At 57.1% G+C, this 13,073-nt stretch overlaps 4 protein-coding genes and 1 non-coding gene across 5 annotated transcripts; 2 read left to right on the top strand and 3 right to left on the bottom strand.

The window, feature by feature from the left end:
- Window positions 1–117: 117 nt before the first annotated feature.
- SCHCODRAFT_02610036 (NAD(P)-binding protein) lies at window positions 118–2,643 on the bottom strand. The gene is made up of 12 exons (XM_050344407.1): window positions 2,529–2,643; window positions 2,468–2,475; window positions 2,366–2,419; window positions 2,306–2,311; window positions 2,113–2,258; window positions 2,017–2,060; window positions 1,908–1,967; window positions 1,704–1,854; window positions 1,512–1,649; window positions 1,126–1,402; window positions 719–801; window positions 118–632 (listed from the first exon to the last, which is right to left on the bottom strand). Exons 1-12 carry the CDS (start codon window positions 2,563–2,565, stop codon window positions 374–376), a joined length of 1,263 nt encoding a protein of 420 aa, XP_050202112.1. The 5' UTR covers window positions 2,566–2,643; the 3' UTR covers window positions 118–373.
- Window positions 2,644–3,333: 690 nt separating this feature from the next.
- On the bottom strand, window positions 3,334–4,207 carry SCHCODRAFT_01209299 (uncharacterized protein; the record flags this gene model as incomplete). The annotated part of the gene is made up of 3 exons (XM_003038830.3): window positions 4,014–4,207; window positions 3,883–3,966; window positions 3,334–3,826 (listed from the first exon to the last, which is right to left on the bottom strand). The coding sequence occupies exons 1-3, from the start codon at window positions 4,193–4,195 to the stop codon at window positions 3,334–3,336; spliced, it is 759 nt and encodes a 252-aa protein (XP_003038876.1). The 5' UTR covers window positions 4,196–4,207.
- Window positions 4,208–5,026: 819 nt separating this feature from the next.
- Window positions 5,027–7,590, top strand: SCHCODRAFT_02487517 (uncharacterized protein; the record flags this gene model as incomplete). The annotated part of the gene is made up of 2 exons (XM_003037486.2): window positions 5,027–5,747; window positions 5,801–7,590. 2 exons carry the CDS (start codon window positions 5,027–5,029, stop codon window positions 7,588–7,590), a joined length of 2,511 nt encoding a protein of 836 aa, XP_003037532.1.
- A 660-nt stretch (window positions 7,591–8,250) lies between these two features.
- SCHCODRAFT_t25 lies at window positions 8,251–8,335 on the bottom strand. Its single transcript has one exon. It is a non-coding gene; the product is annotated as a tRNA-Pro (tRNA).
- A 181-nt stretch (window positions 8,336–8,516) lies between these two features.
- SCHCODRAFT_02610023 (glycoside hydrolase family 35 protein) lies at window positions 8,517–12,899 on the top strand. Its single transcript, XM_050344406.1, has 19 exons — window positions 8,517–8,904; window positions 8,954–9,030; window positions 9,080–9,220; window positions 9,277–9,281; window positions 9,337–9,520; window positions 9,597–9,733; window positions 9,784–9,922; window positions 9,975–10,019; window positions 10,072–10,177; window positions 10,230–10,293; window positions 10,344–10,561; window positions 10,620–11,570; window positions 11,623–11,711; window positions 11,763–11,817; window positions 11,866–12,017; window positions 12,065–12,170; window positions 12,217–12,507; window positions 12,575–12,628; window positions 12,683–12,899. Exons 1-19 carry the CDS (start codon window positions 8,576–8,578, stop codon window positions 12,834–12,836), a joined length of 3,297 nt encoding a protein of 1,098 aa, XP_050202111.1. The 5' UTR covers window positions 8,517–8,575; the 3' UTR covers window positions 12,837–12,899.
- Window positions 12,900–13,073: the final 174 nt, after the last annotated feature.

The raw sequence follows: 13,073 nt of genomic DNA, 5'->3' as shown, positions 1-13,073 counted from the left end.
TTCACTTGCACGAGTTTCGTGGTCGCCATTTCTGAAGTACCGATACAGGAGTTCTAATCCTCGCCTACAACTCCGCTATCCGATAACAATACAGATGGAGCCTTCCGCGAGACACAGTAGCCATTAGACAGGTCGCTGATAGATAGAAATATGATACACTGGGCGCTGCTTACAGGTACACGGTTTTCTCCTTCTATGCGCTCTCCAGGGTCGAAGCCATTCATTCGACGAGGCCACCGACGTTCCCGCGTCTGAAGTCGGCCCTTCAAGCAGCCGTGAGCTCGTTCCCGCGGATTCATGGGCCCCATGAACCCCTTCCCTCAAACATATGAACCCCTCACACAGACGCCGGCGTTCACTCGGGCGCCCACACTCACTCGAGCGCCCACACGTCGCCCTTCTTCACGATATTCACGCTCCGCTTCTCGTCGAGGCTGATACGGCCCGCGTTCAGGATCGCCGTCGTGAGCACCGTATTCTTGATCGTCGGCAGCCCGTGCCCGTCGAACTCGTCTGGCGTCGCGAGGCCGGCGTTCACCGCGCGCGCGGCGTCGATGAACTTTTCGATGGAAACGTAGCCGTAGCCGCGCTGGCCGTCGAAGTGCCCGCTCTCGGAGGGGGAGTACTTCATGCTATAGAGGGGGAGAGTGTTTGGTCAGTGAGTGTGTACATGCATATGGGAAGAGCGTATAGACGGCAACGCCGCCATACAACTTACTAGAATGGGTTATACCACGCCTTGCCGGTCTCGTCGTTCGTGGAGTCGTATCCTCGGTGCGCTTGGTCGACCGTGATGTCGCCCTGGATGGACACGCGGGTCAGCTTCGAAACCCCGATACGCCGTGGTCTCGTCCACGATAGAGTCGGCCACCGTCCGCAATAGGGTTGGCCATCACATGCTCCCGTGAGCAGTATGTCGTACCCCCGTGAGCAGTATGCCGCACCATCGTGAGTAGTATGCCGTACCACGAATACAACGCGAACACGCCCGCTCCCTGCGAAGACGTGCCGGTAGCACCTCCGTTGCTGCGGTAAGACCCCCTCATCTCTTCGAGGCCCCTCATTCCTCCGACCCCCCACCGCACGCACTCTCACAGAAACCCTGATAAATGTCAACCCGCTCACCTTCTCAGCCATATAATACCAGTGCTGCGCCGAATGCACCCCCGCCTTCAACGGCGCGGTCCAGCTCGCCGTATACACCCCCGTCCCGCGGTGCGTCGGGCTCTTCACGGATTGCCAGTCAACCAGCAGCGTGATCGTGTCCTCGGTCTGCGGGACGCAGTTGTAAGGTGCGGAGGTCGCGATGCCGGCGGCGGCGCTCGCGGTGACGCGCGTAGGGATGGCGAGGTCCTGTAGGATCCAGCAGCAGATGTCGATGTGGTGGGAGGAGAGGTAGTAGCTGGGGAGGGGGAGGGGTTAGTAAAGGTGGCGAAGGTGGGGGTGAGGGCGGTATGGGTGGTATAGGCGGTAAGAGGGTGGCAATGGTGGTAGGAGATGTACGCATTCACCTGATGTCTGAGTCCTTGCCGGCCCAGGCGCGGAAGGTTTCCAACTGGCTCTTCGGCTGGCTCATCCAGGCGCTAAAGAAGTTGAACTCGCCGAGGGTCTTGGCGCGCGCCTTTGCGTCGCTGTAGACTGGGTCGAAGCTAGAAACTGGATATTGAGATGTATTTCGTGCGTCCAGAAAGACAAGTTCGCACCGCTTGTGATGCTCGACGAAGCATATAACACCATTCTTCTCCGCCAGCTCGATGAGGTCGATGTGGTGCGAGAGCAACTGAGTAGCTGGCTTGGTGACGAGGACGTGCAGTTTCCTCTCGAGGGCGTATTTTGCGATGGGGTAGTGGGTGCCTGTGAAGCTAGTAGTCAGTTACGCAGAACGTGTATCTGGTGAGCGAACGTACTGTCAGGCGTGAAAATGATGACAGCCTCGCCTGGCTTCATTTTTTCCATCGCAGCCTTGTCTGCATGAATGTCAGTACCTGTCGTCGACATATCAAGAGGTATACCTACAGGCTTCGGGGTCCGACTTGTCCACCTCCGGGTAGTTGTCGAAGCTGTATATCAATTAGTACACATTGAAAGCTCCGGTCAGAAATCAAGACGCACGAAAGGTCCATATCCTTGTAGACCTCGCCAATGTTCTTCGCGAGATGTTCGCGAATGGCAGGGAATTTACTGCCGCTGACACCGGCCATTCCGAGCTTGTCGACCTTACCCAGTCGCCTCAGATCGAAGCATGTTAGGCCAACGACCTGTTTATTCTGAGCAAGAGTCGCGCCGATGAGGGATAGTAACATACGCCGATCTGTTAAGCACTTGCATTAATTGAAGCTATGTAGCAATGCGCGCCACTCCTCACCTTCTTGTCCGACTTCGACGCCCCGGATCCCGTCCATCCAGTCGTGTATTCACCCTATCTTCCAATCAATACAGTGCTGATCATTCGCTCTTCGACACTCACGGTACCGCCTGGAGGTGAGCAGTTAGTGTCCGTGCTGTTTAATCAAGCTAGCACGACGTACACATCAAGACATTCAACTTCTCCATGTTGGCGGACATCTCTGCGAGCTACGTGCAAGTCTGAGGGACGAGTTCAAAGGGTCCCGAGGTTTCTGCCCGCCGCTCTTTATAGAGCCCTGCGATCCGGGGAAAGCTAGGCGGGAGCGGGGAGCGGTCCGAGGTCGAAGGTACAGGTGGCGAGAATAGGGCGACTGGGCGGCCCGACGGTCCGTTGAGGCCAAAAATACAGCTGAAGAGTAACTCAAGAGTTGCTCGGGCTTCAGAAGTGGGAGTCAGAGAAGGAGAGGCATTAACAGAGAGTGAAGTCTTCATGGCGATAGAATCTCATGAGGGGAGCCTCAGACGAAGGAGTAGAGCAGGGAGGGAAATTTGCTGCAGATGAACCTGCTGCGGCGGAGGAATCCGTCCTTCAGTTCAGCCGGCCTTGTATGACTGCATTGAAGACAAAAGCAAGGGATAGGTAGAATGCCCGTCATACAGGCGAACTTGAATAACTATCAAAAAGGAAGGACTGGACACAAGTCAGCTGGTGACGGTTTACAGTAGGTCGCGGAAGATTCGGATGACCTGTCACAAGATCACCGGACGGATCAATTGCCTCCCGATCACATCACAACAAAGGATTCCTCCTTCCGAACTGTCACCTCCTCGATCGATGTTCTTGAAGACGTGCTCTCATGCCCTCTGCTCTCGGCGAATATGAAACTTTCCCACCATCAATCAGAATTAAGATGATAGACTGTACGTATAATCTGCGAGGTCACGGTACAACTTGTCAACGAGAAATCGTCGCCCGGCATTTCTGCCTTACATAGTCAGGGCATGGGCAGTCTGCAAAGCATCGGCAACCTGCTTCCCAGATTCAAGAAGCCATCGGAAGATATCAGCAGGCGTAATTGCGCCACTGAAAGCACGCTGAAGGACAGCCGGTACGCGAATCGTGATCGTGCCGTCGCTGACCTCAATCAGGCTTCCGCCGGCTATATTCGAAGTCTCCGCGTGGGCGTTCGCGCTGCAGTTGCACTTGGTCTTGACAGACGCTTCGTCTTCCCCCTCACTCTCGACGCACTTTGTCGCTATATAGGCCTCCGCAAAGGCTTTCAGGGCGAGGATTTTGAGGTTCGTGGTCGTGATAGATCCATCGTCGCACGCGTCGATCTGCTTCTGGGTGGCGTCGCGAGGAAGTAGAACTTTGGCATCGAGGTCGATGAGCTCTTGGAGGACGTCGTCGGAGACGCGTACAAGATCCTTGACCTCCAGCTCCGCGTCACCGAGGCAGGGCAGAGCCGGCTTGCGATGGCTGAGGAAATCGCTGTTAGTGAATCCGAATATAGCACGAAGTAATGGGAGACTCACAGGCCAAAGCGACGAGCTCTGTTGACGCTCAACATCTGATCGCGAGTGAGCCATTGGCCAGGCGCGACGAGGTACATGCGCCCACTGATCTCTTTCAGCACGCGTCACAGAACAAAGGCGTATGCGCTTACTCGACAGCTGGCTGCTTGCGCACCTTGGGAGTGCGGGGCTCCCAAGTGGCATCTTCAATCTCGGAGTCTGACGAGTCCTGCTCGACGGCTTTGGTGCACTTGCGGTCCGGTGGGCTGCGATAAGGGCTGGAGTCGAGCTTCCAGTGGCCAGAAACCTTAGGCTTCGTTGGCGTCTTTGGCATCTTGGCCGTCGGGTTGGGAGGTAGATGCAGAAGAGAGAAGTACAGGGACTTGGCCATTCAATGTGTGCTTTTGTACTTGTCAAGCTCAGGAGTGGGTCAGTGCAAACGGTTCTTTGTGCAACCTCCTTGCTTTGGCGTTCAAAGGAGCCAATAACGAGCCTCGGGTTCCGCATGTTCACGATGTTGCTGACCGTGTCGAGGATAGGCGGTAAGCAAGCAGGTCCAGTGAGTAAGAGGCGCCATATCGTTTATGTGCCTTTAGCACATGATGGATGCTGGCCCAAGCAAAGAGCTGTAGCACCAATGCGCTCCTGTTCACGTTACTCATTGTGTGTACTTGTATGCTGCAACTTTTTCTATACTTCCCGCTTGGGGGGATTTTCTGCTTGCTTCTTCCCGTCATGTACGACGCGCTGTTCCGCGTTTTGTTCAAGCAACCCCAAGTCCCATTTCCCCGCTCAGCTGAATGCCTGACGAGTACACGTCGCTCGCGTCGCAAGAAATTGTACAGCGTATGGAAGTGAATGATACATTCAAGTACTACAACGACACGCAATCGCTTTCAACGAAAGATCGGTCGGTCGCAGTCAGAGGTCGAACATCGTTTACCTCGCTGATCCAGGTCATGTGCAGGATTCGAACTCGACACCGACAGGCACGACACGCGGATACCACGCGTTATGAGGTCACAGCGGTCAATTCTTGCCTCGCCCCACTGCTGCGAGGCGCGGTTCCTTTTTACGAACATTTACGCCCATTCACGCGCCGCAGCGACGATCGGCTGGAGGCCTTCGCTTGTTCCTTCCCACCTCCATCATCTCTGCACTCCCAATGCAGCCGTCGTCGTCGCAGCCCGCGGCGGCGCAGGCCACTCTCGCCGCCCCGGACGTACTCCAACCTTCGGCGTCCCAGGACACCTCCTTCACCCCACGCAAGGAGTTCATCCGCTCGCCCAAGCCCGTCCCCAACATCTTCTTCCTCCTCGCCATCTCTGCCTCCAATTGCATCCGTCTCTACTCGTTTCCCCTCTCCTTCATCGTCGCCCTCCGCCGTCTCCTCGAGCAGCAGACCTCGATCATCGAGTACCGCGAGGATGTCCAGAACAGCATGTGCGAGTTCGTGCTCGAGGGAAAGCCCTGGGCCAATCCGAAGAGCGTCACCGCCGAGCGCCTGCTCGTGCACATCCTTGCCGCCATCTACCAGCAAGGATACACCTTTCTCTCCGTGATCGACTACGGCCGGGAGACGGACGACAAGCTCGCGATGGCCTTCTCGAAACCCTCCCCCTCCTCCGTGTCTCGAACCGACTCGCCCCGTCCATCGCAGGATGCCGCCGCCGCCGCCCCCAGCCTGTCCTCGCACAGCGCGCGCGAGCGCCGCGTGCCGTTCGCGCTCTCCTTCGCGTCCGCGACATGCATGCGAGTCATCGCGCCCCCGCTCCACTCCACCCCCGCCATCCTCCAGGCCGTTCGCGCCTCCTGGCCTCGTGGCGTCGTGTCAGAGAAGAAGGTGTCTGATGACTGTTTTGAGTTCAAGCTAAAGGGCTATCGATGTAGGATCATCATCCCGCCTCGACGCGCGCGAAGCTGACCGCCTATCACACAGGGTTCCAGGAGGACACATTCGCCACGGACTCGTTGCGGCATATTTTGTCGCTGCTGTCCGCGCTGGATGCGAACCAGTTCACGCTCCTCGCCTCGCTCTCGCTTACGAACCGTTCGCGCGTCAAGGACCTGTGGGTCTTCACTGGTCCACCGTCACCCTCAGCGATCTATGAGTCTCCTAACGCCTCGATGCTCGGCTCGAATATGGACATGCGTCGTGCGCCAGATCAATCGTACCAGCATTTGCCAATGCATCATCGCATGGCCACAGAGCCAATGGTGGCGCCTCTGCCTCACCCCGCGCATCAGCGCGCGGCGACAGAATCGACGCCGCGCCGTACGTTGTCCAAGAATCGACGCCCCAACACGCCGCCTCGTAACGGGACGCCGCCTGGGCAGCAGCCTGAAACTTCGCCCAACACGTTACGCAAGCCTGCGCCTCGTGCACAGGTGCCCGTGTCTGTCGCCTCCATCACAGACGTGGAGGATGAAGGTTTCCGCGCGCAGCTGCCCAGCACCGTGCCCTCTGGTGTGGAGAACATGACTGGTGTGGGCGCAGGGCCCCCTCACTCCGGTGGCCCTCTACCACCGCAGGTCGCGATGCCAATGCCACCAGCGGAGCAGACGCCGGATGTGTTCTACGCGACATCTCCTTTCACTACGGGTGCTCCGCCTCAGCCGTCGCCCGTTAGGAGCACGCACGAGCAGTCCAGTGCGCCAAAGTCGCGTGTGCCCTCCGATGAAGTTCCCGTCCAGACTATCGAGGAACTTTCTGCCGGGTCGCTGACACCGCCCTATCAGCCGGGTAGTCAAGTTAACACGCCTGGAACGCAGGCGGGTACGCCGCCGCTCCTCCCCTCTGGCGTCTTCCGCGACTCAGCCTTCTCGTCTAACACGGAAGAGAGCGCGGAGGTGCCGATCAAGTGGACAGGGCTCGCTGCGCGCCTACAAGAGGGCGAGCCGCGCCCTGGGATGGGCGAGCGTGTGCGCTCCGACCCCGACCCTCCTCTGCCTGGCGCGTGGCAACCTACGCCTGCGGAGGAGAAGCCTGCAGAGCTTCGCCCAGACTCGGGTGTGGGGCGGGAGGAGAGTCCGCCGAGGGAGGTGCAGGAGGTTTCTGGCCGAGTGCAATCGCCCGAGCTTACCGAGCCAGACGTTCTGCGGAGAAGTGAAGCGGGGCTCATCGAGCAGGCAAGTCGGAGACAGACGGGGCAGGCGGCGGAGATGGGGGTTTTGCGGTCGTCGCCCGAAGGATCTCCTAGCGTTCCCAGCTCCCCGACTTCGGCTACTGCTCGACCTGGTGGGCCGAAGACGAAATCTGGGCACACCTCCGTGCGCGGGTGGGTTCTTGTCAATGTCGAGCCCGTGTCGCCGAGGAGCGAAGCGGCGAAGGAGCTCGGTAGGTCGGCGAACGGCAAGGAGAACGAGACCAGTTCTGAGAAGAAAGACGTCGGCAAGGAGAAGGACCCGCATAAGGAGAAGGGCAGCGTCGCCAGCCTGAAGGGCAAGGGTCGCGACGCTGACTCCGCAGCGAGCAGCACGCGCTCGTCGCCGACCTCCTCAAAGCACAAGCGCGAAGGATCAGGCTCGGGCGCCCGCAGGTTCTTCTCCCTTACGCGGCGCGGGTCGAAGTCGGTGAGTCGCCGCCGCCAGTCGGCGCTCTTGCCGTTTTCCTCCCTGCTAACGCGAGGGTCGAAGAAACAGGAAGACGCGAGCAAGTCGAAGACGAGCTTCCGGAACCGGCTGAGGTCGGTTGGTACGGAGAAGGTGGACGACCGGGATGGTGCATAAGTTGCCGTCGTGCGGTCGTTCTCTGGACTCTTCCCTGAGGACACATCTTGTTTCTGGGACTGTTCGTTGTTTCTTTTCCGCGTCGCGTCTCTCCTTCGTCGTCCATGCTTGTCGTTTGGTCCTTGTTCATTTACTGTACCCTAATCCCCTGTCACTTGCTTGTTCCCTACCCCACTTGCTCATGCCTCACCCTTTTGCTGGTTCATCACAATTGTTCTATGCTGGTTCTTTTGTTACGTTTTCCCCCTCGACTCACGACCTACTTGCTACTCGCCCTTACTCCTTCTACTGACGATCATCTCCTGCGCACGTTGCACACCTTAATCCACCTACTCGCCCTTACGGTACGTCTACTGTACAAAGCCTTTCCTTTGAGCTACCCTTGGCCCTTATTTAATTACTGTAATCTTAGGTGTTGGCTATCTATCTACTAGAACAGTTGCTTGTTGGTAGATCCTCATGCATACTTTTGCATTGGCGCTTGATGCCCATATACACTTGCCTTCTCGTTCGGGAGAGTTTTTCTAAGTCTTGGGTGAACCAAGCAGGCTCGCCGTTCTTCTTAGGGGACCTCCACTTTGTACCAGGACGGTGCCAAATCTCAGCTACGGTGGACAAGCGAAGGTCAGATGGTGAAGGGGGGCTACAAAAAGAGAAAAAGGGCCTGACCGGGAATTGAACCCGGGACCTCCTCGAAACGATGCTCACACCCTAACAAGGAATCATACTACTAGACCATCAGGCCATTGGAAGTGGGTCATCCATTGTGCTACACAATCTCTACATTGTCAGAGTCCTCCTTTATAGCCTAACATCTGTTGTTTCATTCACCTTGCAGCAGTAGTAAGTGACCCACAGTGGAGATTGAGTGCTTCTCCGGCTAATGTCCCACAGCTGCCTGCAAGCGGAGTACCGGGCCGGCCTGCTGAAGAAGTATGTCATGGAGTCGCGTCCATCTCACGTCTTGACCAGACCCACGTTGAACATGGGTACAGACGAGGAGCATCGCAGGCTCCTACCTTTCTCTGCGACTCCGAAGAAGGTCTCGAAGGACTCTTGCCCGGAGATCTCTTCTCGCCGACACGGCACGACAACGCTCAGGTCACGGTTGCGCTTCTGGCTTCCAATCGTTCTTGCAACTGCTCTCTGTGCCGCTACCTGGTGCTACAATAGATGCAACCCCCAGGAGGATGTTTTGCCCATTGAACACCACTCTTCTGGCACCGAAAGGCCCAACTTGAGTTCCCAGTGGACCGATGAGGTTGCATACGATAATTACAGCTTGATCCTTCGAGGTCAAAGGATATTCTTGCAGTAAGCAACGCCCCTCTTTTACATATCGCCTACTCCTCAACGCTTCCAGCTCCGGAGAGTTCCACCCCTGGCGCCTTCCGGTGCCCGACCTCTGGCCCGACATCCTCGAGAAGGCGAAAGCCGCAGGTATGCCCGTTGCTTCACTCGCATGCTTCTTCGGTTCACCTATTCTCAGGATTGAATGCCGTGAGCATCTACACACACATGGGCTTGCAGAACCCTGCGCCCGGCGTCGTTGACTTCGACGGGTATCGCGCCCTCAAACCGTTCTTCGAGGCTTGCAAGGCCGCTGGTCTGTGGGTCGTTATCCGACCAGGTACGCTTAAGTGCCCATGAATTTCATGGTGATAGCGCTGATTTACCAACTACAAGGACCCGTACGTATCATGCGCGGTGAAGTGAGGCCGTTGAAGCTTATATTGACCCATGCAGTACATCAATGCGGAGACGACTGCCGGTGGCATCGCTCACTGGGCTACGAGTGAAGTCGCTGGAAAGCTACGGACGAACGCGACCGACTGGCGTGCGGCGTACCAGGACTACATGCAGGCAATCATCGCTGAAACTGCCCCGTACCAAATTACCGAGGGCGGTCCGGTTATCGCGATCCAGATAGGTAAGTTCGTGTCTTTGTGTGGGCTCCTCATGGTGGCCAGCCTGCGCTGACTTGAACGCTGAAACTATCGCTCCAGACAATGAATACGATCAGCACGTTCCCGAGCAGGCGGAGTACTTCCAGGACCTCATCGACTTGCTGCATGATTCGCCCATCGTCGTACCCATCACGTACAATGACCCAAATCAGGGCGAGAACTTCATCAATGGGACGGTAAGTTGCTCCTTAGGTCTTCGCCTTCATCACCTGAAGCAGCGCGAAAGGGCGCGGTAGACTTGTACGGGTTGGACTCGTACCCTGCTCGCTTCGACTGCTCGAATCCAACGGTTTGGAACAATGTGACGACGAATTACCATTCGTATCATGAAAGGGTAAATCCGTGGCAGCCCTTCTACTGTCCTGGTATGAGCTTATATTCTGTATGGCGACGGTGAAATGTAGACCATCTTTACAGAGTTCCAGGGTGGCGCCTTCGACCCTTGGGGTCCCAATGCTCCTGGTACGCCGAGCATATCTTTGCACCGCAACAAAGACTCATCTCGGCCCATCAGGTTACGAGAAATGCCACCAACTGACAGGCCCCGACTTTCAGTCTGTCTTCAACTTGAACCTCTGGGCGCAGAACTTCAAGCTGATCAATTACTACATGCTCTATGGGTACGTGCAATTCACCCGTCGCCTCGATCAGCAGGCTCAAATCTCTATCAAGTGGCACGTCCTGGGGTGCTCTTCCATTCGGCGCGGTTTACACGTCCTACGACTACGGCGCTCCTGTACGTCCGCTAGCTGTTCCTCCACTACGAGAGCCTAACTCCAGCTCCAGATCGCCGAAAACCGCATGCTAACGTCGAAGTACGACGAGCTGAAGCGGCAGGCGATGTTCCTTCGTAGCACGCCCGATTTCTACAAAACAGACTGGGTAGCAGACTCCGGCACGGGGCTTGCGGTGACGAGCAACTCGACGGTGTACGCGACGTTGTTGGAGGATCCGGATAGTCATGCAAGGTACTATGTGCTGAGGCATAATGATTCAACGACGACGTGAGCTGGATACGTTGTTCTCCGCAACGAAGACGTTAGAAGCTGACGATCCTCTCAGCGCCGTCACAGACTTCACCCTCGCTATTCAGACCTCAGGCGGTAGCCTCAAGCTGCCCCTCGTCGCCTCTGCCGTCACTCTCGGCGGCCGCCAGTCCAAGCTCGTCGTTACCGACTACGCATTCGGTGACTCAAAGGTCCTATACTCGACCGCACGGGTTTTCTTCGCTGGCAAGATCGACGGGCGCGACGTCCTCTTCCTCCACGGCGACGCAGCGCAGGAACACGAGCTTGCGCTGCAGCTTACCGGCACGCCAAACAAGATGCATGCGGAGGCGTCTTCGTTGATCGTTTGGACGCCGCTTGCCTCGCTCCCCCACGTCGGCGACGAGGGTGCCACAGGCTCAGATGCAACGGCCACCTCAGCCACCACCATCATCACCTTCCTCCGCGGCATCTCCGGCCTCATCACCGTCTACGACTCCGACACACAGCTCGTCCTCTTCGCCGATTCGCCCACCGCTGCGACATTCTGGGTCCCCACGCTCGCTGGCCCCAAGGACGACCCCTTCCGCCACTTCTGGTCGTTCGGGACGAATGACACGGTACTCGTCGGCGGGCCGTACTTGGTTCGGGAGGCGACGTTGGAGAGCGGGACGCTGGCATTGCGAGGCGACTTGAAGGAGAGCGCGTTCCTGACGGTGATAGGGCCGAAGGATGTGGTGGAGGTGACGTGGAATGGAGAGGTGGTGGAGAGTGTGAAGGAGGTCGACGAGGTGGAGGGAGAGGAAGAGAGCCGGTGGACGTTCGTCGGATGCCTTGAGATGAAGCTGCGCGCAAGCGATATCTCGGTGCCGGTTCTGGAGGGTTGGAAGTACAAGGATAGTCTGCCGGAGGTTCAAAACACGTTCGACGATAGCAAGTGGACACTCGCGGATCACACGGAGACGAATATTCCGTTCAAGATGCGGTATGGGGACGGGAGGGTGCTGTATGGGTGTGATTATGGCTTGTGAGTGCAATGCTTTCGGCTCATGTGGATGAAGCTGATCTGTGGCCCGAAGCTGCGAGAACATCGTGCTCTGGAGGGGGCACTTCACCCCTGAAGACACGCACAATCTCAGCATGAACTTGACGATAAACGGCGGTGAAGGTATGGAGTGGCAGGCTTGAAGCAGATTTGGGCGACTAACCCTACTTGCAGCCTACGCGGCATCAGTCTGGCTGAATGATATCTTCTTGAAGACGTCTTATGGGAAGTGGGTGCAATTCTCGAAGTCGTTGAGTGACATGCTGACCATCCGCAGCTCGTCCAACAACAATAATGTCGTCGATGAGACTGATTTGGTCTACGAGCTGCCCGAGGACGTTCTCCGTGCAGGTGAAGACAACGTCATTACAGTCGTCCAGGATAACATGGGTCTTGACGAGACCGGCGAGAATCCGGAGACGGGTGAAGGTACGAGCATCGAGAATCCAGAAGAGCGAGAGTTGACGTGAATCCAGAGGATCCGAACCTTTCCAAGGGACCCCGTGGTATCAGAGGATTCGGCCTATCCTCTGGGAAATTCGGCGATTGGAAAGTCCAGGGCAAGGTCGGCGGGTATAACGAGTACGTGTAATCTCCACTGATTTTCGTCGCCTGACCCTCTATGCAGCTACCCGGACAAGGTTCGGGGGATCATGAACGAAGGAGGGCTGTACGGCGAGCGGGTAGGGTGGCACCTTCCTGGCTTCGATACGTCCAGCTGGACGGAGCGTGAGCTCTCCGCGGGCTTGCCGAACGATGTCGCGGGCGTTGGATTCTTCGTGACCACCTTCGACCTCGACCTGCCTGAGGGTTACGACATACCCCTATCCTTTGAGTTCGAGGAGCCTCTCGGCTTGCCGTACCGCGCCTACCTCTTCGTGAATGGGTGGATGATGGGCAAGCGTGTTGGGAATCTCGGGTACGTCCTATGCTCCGGCGCGTCGGGAGCTGTAGCGCAATTTTCTGAATGAGTGGGCCCCTTTCAGTCCGCAGGCCAAGTTCCCAGTACACGAAGGGATCCTCGATTATCGTGGCTCGAAGTGGGTGATCGGGACTTTAGTTCGTCGGACCTTCAGCTGATGGAACCTGTCTAGCACCGTGGCTGTGGCGCTCTGGGCGATGGAAAATGAGACTATGGGCCCGAAGTTGAACTTGGTCGTCGACGGGTATGTTGAGGGCGGCGTTGGCAAGGTGGGAACGAACAATCCAGCGTGGTCACCGCAAGGGAGGGAGGCAGCTGTGGCCTGAGATTTCTCGAATGTACTCGTATGCGATCGAAATTTGATGCAGTTCTCTTGTTCCGTTCGTCCATTGTTCCATTGTTCTACCGGCGGGATGCGCTGCGTCACTGCATCGCTTGCCTTGATGCGCTCGGATCTAGCACTTCTGAGCGCGAAGAGGCCCAACATGAAATTTCGCGACTTGTCTCCAACTTAAATAGCATCCGCGCCTTGGCGGGAGCCACCACGGTGAAGTTTTCCTGAC

The sequence above is a fragment of the Schizophyllum commune genome (genome assembly GCF_000143185.2).
Source record: "Schizophyllum commune H4-8 unplaced genomic scaffold SCHCOscaffold_2, whole genome shotgun sequence".
Classification (NCBI taxonomy): domain Eukaryota; kingdom Fungi; phylum Basidiomycota; class Agaricomycetes; order Agaricales; family Schizophyllaceae; genus Schizophyllum; species Schizophyllum commune.
Note: the sequence above shows the minus strand (reverse complement) of the source record. Positions and strands in the feature narration are given on the sequence as shown.

Bases quoted from the DNA above. Each gene is read 5' to 3' on its own strand.
- SCHCODRAFT_02610036 (XM_050344407.1), bottom strand. From the start codon at position 2,565: ATGTCCGCCAACATGGAGAAGTTGAATGTCTTGATGT. The intron at 1,650-1,703 runs GTGCGAACTTGT...TCCAGTTTCTAG, and splicing joins TTCGTCGAGCATCACAAGCG to CTTCGACCCAGTCTACAGCG. The intron at 802-1,125 runs GTGAGCGGGTTG...GTGTCCATCCAG, and splicing joins GGTATTATATGGCTGAGAAG to GGCGACATCACGGTCGACCA.
- SCHCODRAFT_02610023 (XM_050344406.1), top strand. From the start codon at position 8,576: ATGGGTACAGACGAGGAGCATCGCAGGCTCCTACCTTTCTCTGCGACT. The intron at 9,734-9,783 runs GTAAGTTGCTCC...GCAGCGCGAAAG, and splicing joins AGAACTTCATCAATGGGACG to GGCGCGGTAGACTTGTACGG. The intron at 12,629-12,682 runs GTGGGTGATCGG...GAACCTGTCTAG, and splicing joins CTCGATTATCGTGGCTCGAA to CACCGTGGCTGTGGCGCTCT.